Genomic DNA, 18,806 nt, shown 5'->3' with positions numbered 1-18,806 from the left:
CTCTCATTGGTGGGATTGTACTTTATTAAAATAATATGCCTCAATCCTAGTATGGGGTCTAAAACATAGTGGACACTGAGCAAATATTTGCTAAATTGTACAAATGAACACAATCTACACCAACATTCTTCCAAAAATGCTATAGTCACGAAAGAGATTCCATAGCAATTTTCTCCTTAATTTAGGCATGGACTCTACTGAGTAAAGGTTCTGAAAAGGGCTACTGTGAGAAATGCTCTCTTGTCTAGAAAAGATTATGTGATAGAGAGAATTAAACTCATTATACCCTGTACTCCCTGACTTTCAAGTGTCCCTTAACTTCATTTATGGTTTTTGAGAACATTCTTATGAGACAGGATACAACATTGATATCATTAGACATCAATGCATTCTCACCCCTCAAATCAACCAGAGAATTGTCAAAGGCAGATTAACAGCATGACTCCTACGCTGATCCTATAATTCTCAGCTATCTTCTGGTTCAGAAATAAGTTTCTAACAAATATTGACAAGAATTATAAATCTCATCTACGGTAGAAAGGCAAAGTAATTTTGATTTAGCACCAAAATGACATCCAAACTGCCCTAGTTTCCATGACCAGCTTGTCTGCTATTTTGAAATAGATACCTTAACAAACTGACTGTGATGAACAAATAGATCACTTCCTTTGGCCTGGTGATTGAGATGGGCTAATTATGAAGATGCCATCTGCTTTCACCCATGGTTTGTAGTGGCCTTGCTTTGATTCAGCTGGCCAGAATAATGGTGATAAATATATGGTGCCTTGAGCCTTTTGGTTAGCAAAGCCCTATCATGTACAATGTTTATTTAAAATTGGTACTACTCTATAATAATAATTATAAGGAAAAACATTGGTGACCTGATTCAAATATTAGCTCTAAAACTTTCTAACTAGGTGAACTTGGGAGAATTTCTTAATGTCTCCATGCTTCAGTTTCCTCATATATGAAATGGGAAGATTAATAATACTCACTTTTAGGGCTTTTGTGGGGTTTTAATAAATAAACATACATACATATTTGGAACAATGTCAAGTACATGGTAAAATTTCAAGATGTTTATTATTATGATTGAAAATATATGTTTGAATGTGGGAAGAGCTAAGGAGATTTATCTCAGTGCAGTGGCGGATGCAATGGTGTGAGCGCACTCCGCCTATATCAGCTTCCTCGGCACACCGGGAAGTGACAGCGCCCACCTGAGCAAGCCCCCTAGAGCCCCTACATAGTACCCTGATCTTTCCTACCATTGGTTGCCCTAAGGATGGTGTAAACTTCTGATTGGTCTGGAATGTTATATATGTTGCTGCACTTACACAATAAACTCAGATCTGCATCACTGAACCTGGTCTCCGGAGTCGGGCATGCTTCGTTAGGACTCCGTCGGCCTCACCCCCGCGGGACCCCTGCTTCATTTGAATATATATATATACTCCACTATATTTCTCTCATTACCTAAAGATTTATATAAATTCAATGTCTGGTTTTTTTTATCTTTTCTTGGATTTTTTAGTCCAGTAGCTAAAATAGCAGTGTCTGTTATTACCAAGAAGGTTAGCTAATGAAGAAGATAAAAAAGACAGTATTAACCAAGGTCACTGTTTTTTTTTTAAAGGTGTCCAGATTTATAGAACAATAAACAACAATGGCCCTTTCATATGTGTTTGGGGAAAAGGTTTCTGTGCATTTACCATATTTTCAGTTTAAAAATGTCCTCTCAATTTCCTTAATATGATGCTCTTTTCCCTATCTGTGAATACAAAGATTCTACTTCTAATCTGGCCGAAGTTCCTTGCAGCTGTTTCCAGATGTCTCTCCCACCCCAGCTCTTCCCAAAGCCTCCATTAAGGGATTTTTTACGGCTTGAAAAAGTTTTAATATTCAGCAGGTTAAGGAAACCCATGGTCAGCTTCAGAATTTTAGTCTCTGCTGAGCTTTCAAGGTGTCAAGACCCTAAAATAATATGAACAGCAGGAGCACTAAATCTTTCATTATTTCCCCTTTCCCCTTGAGCATACTGACTTTGCAATAAAGAAGCTGTCATTTACACTCTTCTTTATTGCAAGGTGGGTAATAGCTACAGGGAGAAAAAATAAGGAACTGTGTCAAGTTAGCCTGACTGCCGTTATGATTAATGTGTAATCATTGTGCATTTGCATCTCCTCCTTTTTATATACAGGTACTTCATAGACTGGAAGAGTGATGGGGACAGCTACTTTACAATCGATGGAACCGAAGGAACCATCGCCACTAATGAATTGCTAGATAGAGAAAGCATGGCACAGTATAATTTCTCCATAATTGCGCGTAAAGTTAGTAAGTATGGCATAGACGGACTCGGTGTTATACTGCAGCTTTTGGATTTAACACTCTTAAATGAGTCCCTGCTGAGGTGTTTTTCATTTTTGGACTGACAGCTGAGTGGTCTCCTGGGGAAACTCCGAAACCTGTTCCTTTCCCTCAGAGCGTCAGTCCGGAGAGGTTGTGACAGCTGCCAGCGAGCCCTGTTTGCAAGATTGCATGAAAATCCAGTGCTGCATTTCATTGTGGGACCTCATCCCTTTCCCCGCTGCACCCTCAAAATCCCACCAGACCCCCCCACTTCTCTTCCACATCAGATCCCCCTATATGATTGGGAGCTTCATTGGCCAGGCAGGAGGAAGTAATTATAAAATCACCCATTCTGAAATATTTTCTGAAATTGAAGACTGCATTTTAAAAATCACCCCTCTTCCTTCTCTATGCTTTCATTAGAATCTAATTTGTAAATGAATATCACTGTGGAATACACAGGAGTATTAAGTATTCTTCTTCAAGGAGTCACTCAGATCTAAAGGATGGTTACAAATGATTGCTTGAGTTGATTCCTGCCTGGACCAGAAGAGAATCCCCAGGACTGAGTTATTATAGGTCTTCTTTGTTTGGCTGGATGATCAAGGGTATTATCACAACTTCCTAAGGTAACAGATTAGGTGTGCGTGGTGCCATCTGGCTATCATACAGCCATTTGCAACAAAAGTGTATCTTTCCAGCCCTTCTGCTTATGATCTCTTGAAAGATTTGGGGAAATCCCTTCTGAGTATCGTTCATTTTGTTTCAGGCCTATTTAATTTTGTGCATGTGATAGAAATACTTAGGCAGCTAATTTCACCTCTCAGGTGTGTGTGTGTGGGGGGGGGGGGGGGCAAAAGCTGGCTGTGAATGTTTCTGTTTGAGGGGTTTTTTATCAATCTCAACTCCCTGGGGGGTAAATAAGAAACAGTTTTGTTTATCTTCAGCAACTGCTTCAAAACATGAATAATCAGACACCTATTCCCAGGCCTTGGTGAGGTCTTTAGCACATTTCCTTCCCTTCAGGTTATTCTGATTACTAAAGGTAAGCCTAACAGAAACGTCAATGTAGCTTCTGCCTTGTACCTTGGAACAGTGACCTGTCATGTGAGAAGGCTGGCTACCCTGAAGCTACCACACTAGAGAGGCCGGTGCTCAGGCTGACCATTCAAGGTCAGCTCCGTCTTCTAACCATACCTGCCCGTGTTCTGAAAGTGTGAGTGAAACCTGGAACCTCTAGTCCAGGCCACTTGCTAGCTGAATACTGCAACGTAACTGCTTTCGCTACCATGTGAAATGCAATCTATTACCCAGCCAAAGCCTGCCCAGATTCTTACCCACACAATTGTGAGAAATACGAAAAGTGTAATTATTTCAAGCAACTACACGTTGGGGCCATTTGTTTCACGCAGCAGATAGATAACGGCAGAACTCAATGACACTATAAATTAGAACCGTGATTCTTTGCTTGTGGGAATAGATTCTCTAGTCCGTTAGAGTGGAAAAGCGATAGGGAGATAAAAATGCACAAATCTCCCTTATCTGTCCCCATATAGTGTTTGGTCACCACTGCATCTATGACTGAAATGGATTGCCAGTAAGGCAGTTGCCCAAATACTGTCTTCTCCTGTGATTTTTTTTTTTAAATTATTTAATGCTGCTGGTGGTGGTTGGAAGGGAGGGAGTATCTCTCATTCCATCTGCATAGGAACTTGATATGGCCACCAGCAGAAGACCTTACAGCCTTTTAATTCCAGCATCCCCTTGTGGAACAGGCAGTCTTCTTTGGTGATTTAATAGCATAATTTTTCAATTTCAGCTCCTTTCTGCTGCACTAACTTGACCCTGAGGAAATTCACACATCTTTGTCATGCTAAGTAGGCACATTACAGGCTACTCTTCTACTGCATCCTTCTTCTGCCATCTCCTGCCCTCCTTGCTCAGTTAGGCTCTGAACACAGATGATCCAGTCTGCGCAGAGATATTATCAGCAGAACAGACCGCCAGTCTCCCCTTTGGAGTCCCCGCCCCCATCCTCTTTGTTTTCCCGAAACCTCCTTTCACACTTGTCATCTTTCCTCCCTCCAGTATCACGTCCTGTCACAGTTACATATGCTATTCTGCATTACTTTCATGCTAACTTCCAATTATTTCATTCAACCAGAATGTTGGGGGCAGTTTAACCATGTTGTACATTAGCTTTTGTTTCCTAAGATGTTTGGCAATATAGTGAAAATGAGTTGTCTAAGATATTGAGTATAGGACTTGGACATAGTGACAGCTGACCAGAGGCAGTCTCTTCTATTCATCAAAGCCATAGTATCCATAGATTACTATTAGGATCCTGTCCAATCTAACCTAAACCTTCTTATAAATGCACACACAAAACTTGTGCATGTTTTTTGAAGTAGGAGTACCTTAACTCCAGGTGAAAGTGTGGATAGTGCATTGATCACCTGTATTGTAGCTCTAGAGGATGCCTTTCTTCCCAATGGCTACCCAGGCCATAAAACCATCATCATGCTATAAGGCACTTGTAGGAGCATGTCTGGCACCTAAATCAGAGTGTTGAGCTTCAACTATTTGGGAAATGGAAGGAGGCTATGGATCCTTATAGTGGAAGCAAGGGTCATTGATCCTCACAGACTTAGATTTTTCAAACTTAGGGAATGCTATTTTTAATATTATTAATATAATTAGGGCACATGCTGGCTCACTGAGTTAGTATTTACTTAAATGAAAATTAGGAGACCCAAGTGTGTGGAGTGTCATAAATTATGTTGGCCCTTACTGGAACATATGCAGAACTGTGACTTAGACCCATAATCTATCTATCTATCTATCTATCTATCTATCTATCTATCTATCTATCTATCTATCTATCTTTCTTTCTTTCTATCTATCTATCTATCTATCTATCTATCTATCTATCTATCTCTATCTATACAGAATATAGGAGTAACCTAACATTTCTAAAATCTCTATCTACCCCTGGTCTAGTCTAGTATTTATTTAAACACCACTGTGTGGATGGATTTTAGAACCCTTGGTAAGTCTGCTGGGGTAAACACTGTATTTCTGTGTGAAAAATAAAGAGGCTAAACACATACCCTGCATTAATTAAATATTCTGCAATAAGAAGAGCTTACTGTGGCCCTGGCCAGTTTTTCTCAGTGGTTAGCATGTTGGCCCACAGCCTCCAGGTCAAGGGCATGTACCTCAGTTGCAGGTTTCCCACCCCTGGTCAAGGCCATGCAGAAGGCAACCAATCAAAGTGTCTCTCTCACGTTGATGTTTCTCCTCTCCCTCTCCCCACTCTCTTCTATTCTCTCTAGAAATCATCCTCAGGTGAGGATTTAAAAAAAGAAAAAGAAAAAGAATAGCTTATTCTGGGCTTTATTTTGCTTGAATTCACAGAGTTTAAAAGTAAACTTTATTCATATTCTTATGCATAAGGCTATTTTCATTGATTGAACTAGCCAGCTGAGCAGAAAACTATCATCATACTGAATGACTGAGAAATAAATAGCCCATACTTGCCCTGCCAAGAAGAACAAAATTGTATAAATATACCTTATTGCAGATTGAACTAGCATATGTTAGTCCCTGTATCTTCTATAAAAACTCTCAGGTGAAATGAAATGGTACAATGATTGAACAACTTCCAATTAATTAAAAAGCAGTCATTAATCAGTGTTGCTATAGTTGGGGATCCAAATAATTTTATTAGAGTTCTAGTAATTCTTTTATGCATTACTACTTTGCTGTTTTTATTATGCTAATCTTGAGACTTTTTAAAGAGACAGAAGCTCCAAAAATTCACTTCATTCAAATTATCAGAAATTTTCAACATGAAAATATTTCTATTTTTTTTTTTTGCTATTACTATAATACATATCATTAAGGAATATAACTAAGAATAATTACATTAGAACCCTAGAACATGTTTTATATCATTGTAAAATAAACAGATGATACCAAAGATCATTCTTTTCTTAGTCATGTAATTATCTGGATGATAATGGATTAGTTCCAGTTATTGTGGGATAGGTCAAAAATCAGTGAATTAACTTAGGAAATACTATATTTGGAGGAAATTTTCTATGTATACATATCATTATGAGTTGTGATTGCATTGTTAGTTAATTACTTTCTCAGTCTATTTGGCATATAAATCTATTTTGTTATAAATTTTTTTTAATTCAATATAATGCAAGTGATATGATTTTCATATATACAGAAAAATCAAACTTTAGGCTTACTATTTTTCAGGCTCAACATTAATTTATACATTTGTTTTTATAAACTTTCATACAATATCATATTACATGCAAAGCACTATTTGTTTTGGGTTATGGAAAACTAAGACTGAAGTCTATTATTGAGAATAGTAAAGTTTAGAAGTAGTTAGAAGTTAACTAAAATAAAGAATTTTAATAAACTATATAAATTATGCTGAATTATAGAGACTTCAGATTTAAGTGTGCTCTCATATAACCTCCAGGTGGAGGTTGCAAAAGATTATGACTAGGGAGCAAAACAGTGGAATCAGTCATATGAATAGTAACTCTTAGAGTGCAGATGACTTTTGAGAACTTAATATAACCATTGATTTTAATTCTAGATTGAAGTTATTTTTTCCCTTCTATTGTTCAAATAATTGCCCCCTCTTTCTTTTCATGGATACCTTACTTTACATGTGAGTCTAGGTTTTTTACCTACTGTTCTGTAATTTCCTCCCCCCCCCATTCCAAGTAACTATATGAAACTATTTTGTATTTTCAAAGAAAGGGAAGTTTGATTTATACTAGTACAATATTGGCAACATTTCCGTAGTATTTGTAAGAGTAACACTTTGAAGAGAGAATCACTTCATTTATATAATTTATATAACGGTAAAAGTTCATACCCTTTCATAAAGTCTTGCAATGTATCATTTACATGGAAATAATAATCATTAACACCAATATAATCATAAACTTAATTTAGAAATGATACCATTTTTCTCCACTATTATATGCTGTGTAAATATAATGGAATTCAAATTTATGTTGTAATACCTTATATTTTATTTTAGACTTACTCAACTGCTTATGGTATACTACCCTAATTAAACTGCAACAGTACTTTAAATCAGTATAATTGCTCCATCAAAATCACATACACAATGGTAATGCTACTCTTATTTTTCTTTTTCTTAATTAGTATCCGATTTTCTTAGGAAATTAAACTACATTATGAGATTTTCACCTGAAGGTGGAAATTTGGATTTAAATAAAAGGGTATATACAGAAAATTCATCTTAAACATCACATACCAAAAATGGAATGCAAAACTAGGCAACATTTTACATGGAAAATTTATTGACATCATGCACTATATTTTATTTTATTCATTTGTAAAATAGATGATCACAATAAACTTAGCAATCTTCTCAGGTATGAAGTTCTTAATATTAAGGACATCATCATATATGTCTCTTATGCCCAGGATGTCATACTCTGCAACAAATGGATATGTTCATAATTAATAAATAAATTGATTGGCTTTGTACTTGTGGGAAATAAATAATGTTACACCTTAAATGATAATATTTATATCATAACATTTATTTTTTCAGCAAATTTATACTTATAATGAATATAAAAGTACCGGTGACATTTTACTACTTATTTATTTATTTACTTATTTATTGCTACATATTTGTGTTCAGTGCATAAGGTTCACAAAGAAAAAATATTCATCAGATGGGCATCAAACAAGGTAAACTAGCAATAAGAATAGCATGTTGTAATGTTAATATGGAAAATAAGCAAGACATTATACTTTCACACATAAAGGTATGAGGGAAATCCTCACTGTATGATGTGTTTTTCATTGATTCTAGAGAGAGGGGAAGGGAGAGGGAGAGAGAGACAGAGAAACATCGATTGGTTGCCTCCCAAACACACCCCAGCAGGGACTGAACCCACAACCTGGCTCTGTGCCCTGACAGGGAATCCAACCCATGACCCTTTGGTGCATGGCAGAGCACTCTAACCAACGGAGTCATCAGCAAGTAATTTACTTCTACATCCTTACATCTGTTTAATTTTTATTTATAAAAAGCCACCTCTCTTTCATTCTCTTTGTAATTTATCATCATTCTTTCCCGGAGAAATCTTTTTGAGAGAGTCATTTAAATATGTAAACGATTCTAACCAATAATGTTTTAATTATGTGGACACAACATAAAAAATGTGTGTTTTATCCAGTGAAAACTATTACTATTGGTGACTGGTTCTATGAACTAACCCTGGTCGTATGTTGACCCTCAAGATCAGGGGTCCGCAAACTGCGGCCCGCGGGCCACATGCAAATACAAATATTGTATGTGTTCCCATTTTGTTTTTTTACTTCAAAATAAGATATGTGCAGTGTGCATAGGAATTTGTTCATAGTATTTTTTTAAAACTATAGTCCGGCCCTCCAACAGTCTGAGGGACAGTGAACTGGCCCCCTGTTTAAAAGGTTTGAGGACCCTTGCTCATGATAAACTAACATCTAAAAGGTTGGCCTTACTTTGGTGGTGAGTTTCAGGATTACACACTGGTGTAGTGCACTGGTAGTTCTCTGAGAATGAAACATTGGTACCTCATTTACTCATCTCTTTCTTATTTATACTCAGTACAACACCTCAGTGGGTCATTGGGATTCCAAATAAAGGCTGAATTAAAAAAAATATGCTATTTTCAGTATAAGCAATAACTGACCAGATTTTTTAATTATCTTTTCTCTTTTTATATTTTAACAGGTAACACATTATTAACCAGCAAAGTCAGCATATTGATTAATGTCCTAGATGTCAATGAATTTCCACCAGAAATAGCTGTGCCGTATGAAACATCTGTTTGTGAAAATGCCAAACCAGGACAGGTATCTTATCAATATTGTTCATTAGGAGTGTATAAAGGCCTATTACATGCATGTGCTTTAGGTTGTAAGACCATACATGAATATGTACTCACACAGTAATGAAAGTTTCTGTCAAAGTCTTCGGATTTATGTTGGTGATCATGGGCCTCCAGGTTTTTTTCTACCTTGTTATAAATGAATGAATGAGTGAATGAATGAGTAAAATACAATAATGGTTATCAGGCATAAACAGATAAGTATATTTCAGGGAAAAAAAAGGTATGACTAAACCAATCTGTGCACCTAGGTTCCAAAAGAAAAAATATGTTGGTATCCTATAATTTGTTCTATATTCAAAACACCTTTAAGTAGTGTAACTACTCCTTTAAGAAAATATGAAGTTTTAATTTTTACTTGAAAAAATCTTAATATTTAAAAAGAACGTATTTTTTAAAAAGGGCATTCTTTAATCTATATTATTTATTTCATTTTGACTGTCTTCTATGCTGTATAGGACATTTGCCTCATAGTTTTAAATCTGTGATGTCCATTACCATAGGGCTATTAAATTTTTTAAAAAATCCATGTTCTGACTTATGCTTGCCCTAGTTCAAGTGTGTAATAGCTGTATGTGGTGTGAATAGCTGTAATTTTGGTCAGGGAAAATATGGAAACATATAGTGGATGATGCTGCTCTAATCCTTCTTTTGATAATTGAGGGGAAACTATTAATTTTATTTCAGCATGACTAGTTTAGTCACATTTTCCCAAGTGATAAACATCTTAAATGTACCCACAATTTACATAGGATGAGCCCAATGCCTGTTTTAGTGTCTGAAATAGTAGATGCTGCATAAATGTTTATATAAATACACAACCTGATTTAGTTAGTTGGGGAGTTATAAGTTTACCTTAACTTAGTCATTTTCTACTTTTCAGATCCCTCCTCCCCATCCCCAAAAGTCAATCCTTTATTTTTAAGTGACTAAGGACATTAATTATTTCATATCCATCGGAAACTTGCAATGCACTAAATGAAAGCCTTTTGGAAACAGAGCTCTACTTAAGGCTTCTATGTTTACCTAGTAAATTAAAGGGTTTAAAAATTTGGGAGTAGTGGAAGTTACTAGAGATAACTTCATTTTTTAAATATCTTGACAAATTGGTGAGAAATACATGTATCCTTGGAGAATCTTTTGCTAATATCTATCTGTTGGGCTTGTGTGCCCTATTGGGATACATTTATGTACAAAGCGTAACCATGAAATGCCTCTTGGGATTGCGGAGAGTGCAGTACATGAGCATCTTCTGCTTTGACCTCAGCCATTCTGCCCTTCACCTAGGAACTATGCATATGAACTATTTATCTTTTCTGAATTATAATTGAATATGTATGTATGTATGTATGTATGAAAATAAAAAAACAGAAAAGAGAAAGAGGCGAGGCTGTGTATACCAGTAAACTTTTATATATTAGATCAGAAAATATTTATATGGGAATTATTTTCCTTAGGGCAATTATTCCCAAGTGATAATTCCAAGTGAGTGACAGTTATGCTCCAATTGTCATGTCTCTTTAATGGTTGAATGACTTTTTTTTTATTCAAAAGTTATGTTCTTGATATGCATTAATGTTACATACCTTTAATTTAGTAAATAATTATGCTACTTGTAAGTAGTTAAAAGAAAATAAAACAAAACTTGAAAAACTTATTAGTGCTCCAATAAGTTAGATTTTATGGATGAGATCTAGATCTGAGCATATGGATTTGTGTGAAGTTAAAGTTTTACAGGGCCTGTAGGGTGGTTCTTTGGCTAAATTACCATATTCCATGATCTGACCTTTGGTGTTGAATAATTAAAGTCTCACTTATGATAATCCTGCAACTGATTCACACTGAACCAACGAACTGGAATTCTCATTAGAGGACGAGTTTGTCAAATTACAAATTACTGATACTGCACCAGATACTCCAAGTCTCAGATGTGTGCCTGCGTGTCTGTGTGTGTATGTATGCACACACATCTACATCAGAAGGTTGATCAGAGTCTTAAAATTGGATTTTAAGTATGAAATTAAAACAAAAAGTAGTCGATTAAATCACATGTTTAAGGCCATCAATCTGAGATGACATGATGCATGCTTTGCCCACTGGGACCAGGATATGGTATTCTAAATCTAAGGTCTTTCTTTGGATTCAGATGAAGTCAAGGAGCATGATCACTAAGCCAGCACAAGGCTCTCACCTTCTCACACAAAGTTCCTGAAATTTATTCTGAGCCAAAGCCATTGGATATATTAATAACTGAATGCCTCAAAACCATTCTGAGATGCTTATTTATGAAGTGAATTATCAATTTCATAGTTGGGCTCTCAGAAGTAATTTTTAATCTCCAAATTCTTAAAGGTATTTTAATGAAGTATCAGAATTTTAACAACAATAAAACCCAATTGGGACAATTTAGGGAAAATCTTTGAAACTGGATGAAAACTGCTTTCTTCTTAAAAACCCCTGAAAAAAAATGTACTTTTACCCATTGAGGGACAGCAAACATAACAACAGAAACAAATGTGCACCCTTTTATCTCTCTCATCATTTTATTTATTTATGAAGTAAAACTCATTCTCACAAAATAACTATGCTGAAATTTTGCTAATGTCAGGGTTTTTAAATACTCACAGATTTTGTTCCAGTAAGCATTTTCATACTTTGGTTCAAAAGCACTTATTTCATCTAATTTAAAATGCAAGTAAGTACATTTTAATTTTATTTTGCCTACTGGTGAGTACAATGCTATTAAGCTTTTGAGTTATGCAGATATTGATCTGGAGTGAACCCATACGCTATCAATGTTTACATATGTGCACATTAAAATTATTTGTAAATAATTGATTTACTGATAGGAATCCTCAATGTGTCAATTCTGTCTACTTGCTTGCCTCATTAAATAAACTTTTTAGCCTGGAATGTAAAATTCCCTTTGAAACTGACGGCTGACTTCAAGTTTCATCTCCACTTTGTTTCAGATCATTCAGTTAGTCAGCGCTGCTGACCGAGATCTTTCCCCTGCTGGGCAGCAGTTCTCCTTTAGAGTACCACCTGAAGCTGCCATCAAACCAAATTTTACAGTCCGTGACTTCAGAAGTAAGTACCACATAAAAATTTACCTGTTACCATGGAACTTTGCAAAAGGACACAAAGAAGAACATCAATACTTTTCCTACAAGCACTTCAATTCATAAAATATGGAAATCCATATATGAGAAATACCAAATTCCAGCTAGCAGTGCATGAAATATTTAGAATGCTATTGTCTTGGACTATTCCAAGTAAATATTGCTACTATTGATTTTATGAAAAATAAAATATTTTTTGTAATTAAAATGGTGATTATTGTAATTCATGGTGGTATTTTAAAAATTTTGTGAGTCTTAATGGTATTAACACACTTTATTTTCCTAGATGTTACTCTAACATTCAAATGTTAAAGTTTATATATAGACATAATTTGTTGGGGGAAAATCAAGCGTTAATCTGAAATAGCAATTTGATATTTGTTGGGTTTTTAAATATTAGGTTGTAAGGTAAGATTTTTTTCAGATTCATACTTGTAATAATTTGTCCTGCTATCATGTGAGAAAATATTCACAGAAGCATTTTTTCTCTATGAGATTTTGATGTCATAATAAATAGGTGAACACATATATTTCTTTTTTTGTACACCATATTATACTCTTTCTAAATAGCAAATGTAATTCTTTTACCAGAGAAGAATAATGTTTCTTTTTCCCCTAAGGATTACTTTTACTAATTTAATTTTTGGCATCTTTCATGACAAAAGAATTAAAATATGATGTATTTCATTAATTTAGAAAGAGCTTCTTACTGTTTAGCAGAAATCCACTTTGAGGTGAAGCTCATAGTAACCATCTTTTCATAAATGTCATGTTTTGTAGACAACACAGCTGGAATTGAAGCCAGAAGAAATGGATACAGCCGGAGGCAACAAGAGCTGTATTTCCTCCCTGTTGTGATAGAAGACAGCAGCTATCCTGTCCAGAGCAGCACTAGCACAATGACTATTCGAGTTTGTAGATGTGACTCTGATGGTACCATCCTGTCTTGTAATGTGGAAGCAATTTTTCTACCTGTAGGACTTAGCACTGGGGCTTTGATTGCAATCCTGCTGTGCATTGTTATACTCTTAGGTGGGTTTCAATATTAACCATTTTGTCTTTTTTCCCTCTGCCCCCTCCCCCTCCCCCTCCACTCCCTCCCCCTTCCCCTTATCCCCCCTCCTCTTTTCTCCTCCTCCTCCTCCTCCTCCTCCTCCTCCTCCTCCTCCTCCTCCTTCTCTTCCTCCTTCTCCTCCTCCTTCTCTTCCTCCTCCTCCTCCTCCTCCTCCTCCTCCTCCTCCTTCTCCTCCTCCTCCTCCTCCTCCTCCTCCTCCTCCTCCTCCTCCTTCTCCTCCTCCTTCTCTTCCTCCTTCTCTTCCTCCTCCTCCTCCTCCTCCTCCTCCTTCTCCTCCTCCTTCTCTTCCTCCTCCTCTTCCTCCTCCTCCTCCTCCTCCTCCTCCTCCTCCTCCTCCTCCTCCTCCTCCTCCTCCTCCTTCTTCTTCTTCTTCTTCTTCTTCTTCTTCTTCTTCTTCTTCTTCCTCCTCCTCCTCCTCTTCTCACTTGCTCTCCCTCCCTCTGCCTCTCTCTCTCCTGCATGTCCTCAAATTACAATGTAAATCAATGTTTCTTCACTGAGATGCTATATTGGGTTAGAAGGAAGATTACCTACTTATATTGAATTATATGTTTATGAAAGTTAATTTTCTATTTTGGATGTACAGCATCAGGCATAAATAAATAACATAATCAAAAATACAAAAGTTTGTTCAAGCCTTAGAGGATTTCCAAACAATAACAGTTTGTGGAACTTGCCACAATGAAATTTTCTGTAACAAATATCCTATTTACTGTACTGGCTTCTCCACTTATTTTACATCCTAGTGATTATTACTCCCTAAGATACTGTATAGACATTAAAAATACACCAGATGAATAATAGTTCTCAAACATTAGTTTAATAAATACTAGTAAAGAAATGAGGAAGGGGAAGAAAGATATAGAGATAAACTAAGGGAACCTCTAATTTATTGTTTTCTGTTCAAACAGCCAGCCAGAAATGATTTTTATTCCACTTTTCTCACATCTTTTCACATCAAAATTTTGGCCATTTCCACTGGAAGCGACCACACTGAAATATCTAACAGTACGCCAAATGAAAGGGATCAAAGTGAATGTATTCTGTAACATCTCTGGGAGAATAAACACAAACCTAGTTAGGGATTTCCCTCTTCCATCAACTCTTCAGCTGACTCCATTTCCAGAATTAATTTATTGCCAGGGAATAAGAAAAGTGAAGAGAGATTTTCTGGGGTTATTTTAGTCATTATTTTAAATTCAAATTGCAACAGATACACAGTGGACACTGTGGAATCAGTTTATATATGGATGTTTATTATTTAACCACACAAAATCCAGACAAATGTAGACACCACCCTCTATTCCTAGGATTGAAAACAAAATAAAATACACACACTGGGAGGTAAAGGATGGAGTAAGGCATTACACAGTAGTTTGTGAAGAGCAGTTTCTGGGTCATAATCTCACTTGGCTTGGAGGGCAAAGTTCTAGTCCAATTTACATGATGTAAATATTAATTCCACACAAGTACCCTGGTGTGTAGAACAAAGTATTTTCCTATCATTATAATTTATGTTAAATTATGTCTGGCATCTGTTTGTGCTGATGACAGAAACCTTACAAGGGAAGATTCAAAATAATGTTCTCACATCTGAAATAGAACATGATCAATTAGGTGTTTAACTTCAAATCAACCAGGCCTCTCTCACACTCTTTTTTTCTCTAAAAGCTCTTTGAATCATAGAGTTTTGCATATCAACCTAGCATGACGTGACATCTTCTGGATGCTTGCCTTTGGCCACGGCTGCTGTTACAGTGTAGCAGTTATTCTTGCTCAGGTCAACCTTATGCATTGCCGTCCATCACTTATTCATCCAAACACTGAGTGTCCCCAGTGCACCTGCACTGGTCTAGATTTGTTACTTTGCTGGTAGACAGCAGTATATGTTGGCACTCTTAGTCTTGCCATGGGCTCTGCTTAAAAGTCCATCCATTGTTTGACCTTCTTAACTAATGTCAGGCTCCTTGACCTCTTCCAGCTTATTCTTAACCATTTTCATATCCTTCCTAGGTAAGGGGAAGCGTAAGAATCTTGTGGTGCGTGGATACCTTTTAGGCAGCCTTCAGGCACATCTGTCTAGTCTCCCTCTCGATCGTGGCAATGCTAAAGCTATTTTATATGCCAGGCTTCTCTGTGAGGTTGCAGCCTCTCATGTACTCCCCAGGTAAACAATAAAGACTCCCTTTAGTTCTGAAAGTTGCCTAAACTCTGGGAGGAGCCTATTCTGCAGGAGCTCTACCTATCTCTTCCCCGTCTTTTCAATTCATCAAACTCTAATTTTGGAGGAAGAGGGAATAAATGGGCTTTCATCATCCTATGACAAGAATCTTCCAGGCTTTTCTGTGGTAAATCAAACATATTTTGTCTTTCAACTATTACCATCACTATGGAGAAGAGGGGATATGTGACAACTGAAGTTGAGTGCTGACTTCATGGTTTGAGTCTGTGCCTATTTATCCAAAGAAGAGAGACATGATTTAATGATGGCGATGAGTCAACATAGAAACAAAGAGGTATTCAATAATGAGAGTATATTAGTTAACCACTTCAAAGTATGATCATGATTCATGAGGGTAATATGGATGCCAGGCATTTGGCTTGGAAAATGTCTCAATATAGTAGGACACAGAATTTAAATAATTAGAGCTCTTAGATAAATAGCTTATAAAACTAAGGCCTTTACATTGTATATTCTTCTCTTTATCTCTTATTTATTGCTTTTAAAAATGATTATCACAGAAAGATTTGTCTTTATTTCATTAAAAAATGCTAGCATAATTGGGAAATCTAGGTATGAATAATACCCAATTATTGTTGATGAGCTATAATATTCACATTTCATAATATCAACGCTATACAGCTCTCTGTATATTTACAAAAACAATGCTTTTATTTTTTAAATATATATTTTATTGAGTTCAGAGAGGATCAATGATGAAAGAGAATAATCAATAGGCTGCTTCCTGCACGCCCCACACTGGGGATAGAGCCTGCAATTGGGGCATGTGCCCTGACAAGGAATTGAACAATGATCTCCTGGTTCATAGGTCGGTCGATGCTCAACTACTGAGCTACTCTGGCTGGGCAATAATATTCTTCTTTTTGTATCTTTGTAAAACACTTTTTACAAGACAATAAAATATTTAAATATAATGCATGTTATATTTGCTATAACAAGGCTATACTTGTTTGAGTCTGTGAATAATGTGGCTATGATTTCTTATTAGTTATAGTTTTAAAATTAATTTGAGTTTAGACAATGAAAAAACATAAGCATAGACATGATTCTTCTTGATTTCAGTGACAGTATGTTATTAAGTAAAATCAGTCAGCCCTGATCAATTTCATTTTTATGAGGCGATCAACGGACAAATTCTCAACTTTCCGTGTTTTGTCTTCTAGTCATAGTGGTCCTGTATGTTGCTCTGCGAAGGCAGAAGAAGAAAGACACCCTAATGACCTCTAAAGAAGACGTCAGAGACAACGTTATCCATTATGACGATGAAGGAGGCGGGGAGGAGGACACCCAGGCTTTTGACATTGGTGCTCTGAGAAACCCAAAAGTGATTGAAGATAACAAAATCCGCAGGGACATAAAGCCAGACTCCCTCTGTTTACCTCGGCAGAGACCCGCAGTGGAAGATAACACAGACATAAGGGATTTCATTCATCAAAGGCTGCAGGAAAATGATGTGGACCCAACCGCCCCACCATATGATTCGTTGGCAACATATGCCTACGAGGGAAACGGATCAGTCGCAGACTCCCTCAGCTCCATAGACTCTCTCACCTCGGAAGCTGACCAGGACTATGACTATCTGACAGACTGGGGCCCCCGCTTTAAAGTCTTGGCAGACATGTTTGGCGAAGAAGAGAGTTATAATCCTGATAAAGTCACTTAGGGGAGAAGCAAAGACTATATCAACAGGAGAAATTTAAGAAAAAAAAAAAAAAGAAAGAAATCACACACACACACACACACACACACACACACACACACACACCCCACAGCTTTATAGGACAAGATGTCTTTGAGTATCTGGTTTCTAGCAAGTTGCTATATTTATCATATTGTCAGTTTTGGTTTATTCTGCCAACACAAGATAAATCCTATTATATGTACTTGCTTGGTTTGGTTTTGTTGTTTTGGAAACACACTGAGACAAGCTCAGGCCTATTAAACACAATTTACTGACATGACAACCTAGAATGAAGATAGCTAGGTGGCATCATGGTGGAAGAGTGTTAGATTTTTCTTAATTCCACTAAAGTGCCTATTGAAACTCTTATCATTTAAAGTGGTGTACAGTACACTCCGCTGTGATGACATTGCAGGACTCAGAGACACAGAGGACAGAAAACAAAGACAGCGTCTTCATATGCCAGGGAGCAATAGCAACATGCCGACTTCTAATTCCTTTTGAGAAAAAAAAAACAAAACGTACTTTCCGAACTCCATCTTCTTAGAATTCAAAAATTTTTAAAACTGTATGCCGAAACACATTTGTTTTCCCCACCCTTTCAGAAAATTGAAATATATGTGATATTAAATTCAATATGTAAGTTCTGAATTTTAAAAGCAATGTTTGATCTTACCATTACTTCATATTAAGCTCTTCATTAAAATGTTACTTTTTATCAAAACAATAAACTTTTAAGAAATGAAATTTTTAAAAATCCCTCTTTATAAAGAGAGGCCTCAGGGCTAAAACTCCACATTAAAATAAACATTGGTTTTGTTTTAATACTGTGCTGGTGGTGTGTGGAAGGTTGGTTTTAACAAGTGACCATTGAAGTCTTCATTCATAGATAAAACTCTAAGTTGTGTTTTTATGAAAAAAAAATTTTTGGGGGGGGTGGGGGGAAGCACCATTAATTTAAACATGAAAAATAAATTAATTATATAGCTTCTCAGAATTTCTTATAAGCTAGTGATTATGTGGTGACTAAATAAACTAAAATACATATCAAATAATACAGGATGGAATTATAGCATTCCTAAAAAGTATTTATTATACAACACTAAACAAAAAATATCAGGGACTTCAGAAAACTCAAACCAATAACTAACTCCTAAAATAAACACAAGCGAAAAGCCGGACAGTTTATTTACTTATTTTATTAACATGGATTTCAACTTTGTGAGTATATTATTATATTGAGGCTCCGAATTGCTTCGTTACACTATGATCTGCAATAATTTCAATATAAATTATCCCTACAACTATTTTATAAAGAACTTTTACAGTTTAATTTGATACAGATTTCTAAGAAATATTAAATTGTAAAGCATTCAGACAAACT

General features: G+C 36.2%; 1 protein-coding gene across 3 annotated transcripts in view; it reads left to right on the top strand.

Moving 5' to 3' along the window:
* CDH12 (cadherin 12) overlaps positions 1 to 18,239 on the top strand; it is a 728,469-nt gene extending 710,230 nt beyond the window's left edge. For all 3 annotated transcript variants that reach the window (XM_081088630.1, XM_081088631.1, XM_081088632.1), the window contains 5 exons: positions 2,201 to 2,337; positions 9,146 to 9,267; positions 12,275 to 12,392; positions 13,205 to 13,456; positions 16,905 to 18,239. In XM_081088630.1, coding sequence (XP_080944756.1) covers positions 2,201 to 2,337; positions 9,146 to 9,267; positions 12,275 to 12,392; positions 13,205 to 13,456; positions 16,905 to 17,404 — 1,129 coding nt within the window. In that variant the 3' untranslated portion in view covers positions 17,405 to 18,239. The remainder of the gene's footprint in view (positions 1 to 2,200; positions 2,338 to 9,145; positions 9,268 to 12,274; positions 12,393 to 13,204; positions 13,457 to 16,904) is intronic.
* Positions 18,240 to 18,806: the final 567 nt, after the last annotated feature.

Source organism: Myotis nattereri, assembly GCF_964212035.1.
Source record: "Myotis nattereri genome assembly, chromosome: 4".
In the NCBI taxonomy this organism is placed as follows: domain Eukaryota; kingdom Metazoa; phylum Chordata; class Mammalia; order Chiroptera; family Vespertilionidae; genus Myotis; species Myotis nattereri.
Note: the sequence above shows the minus strand (reverse complement) of the source record. Positions and strands in the feature narration are given on the sequence as shown.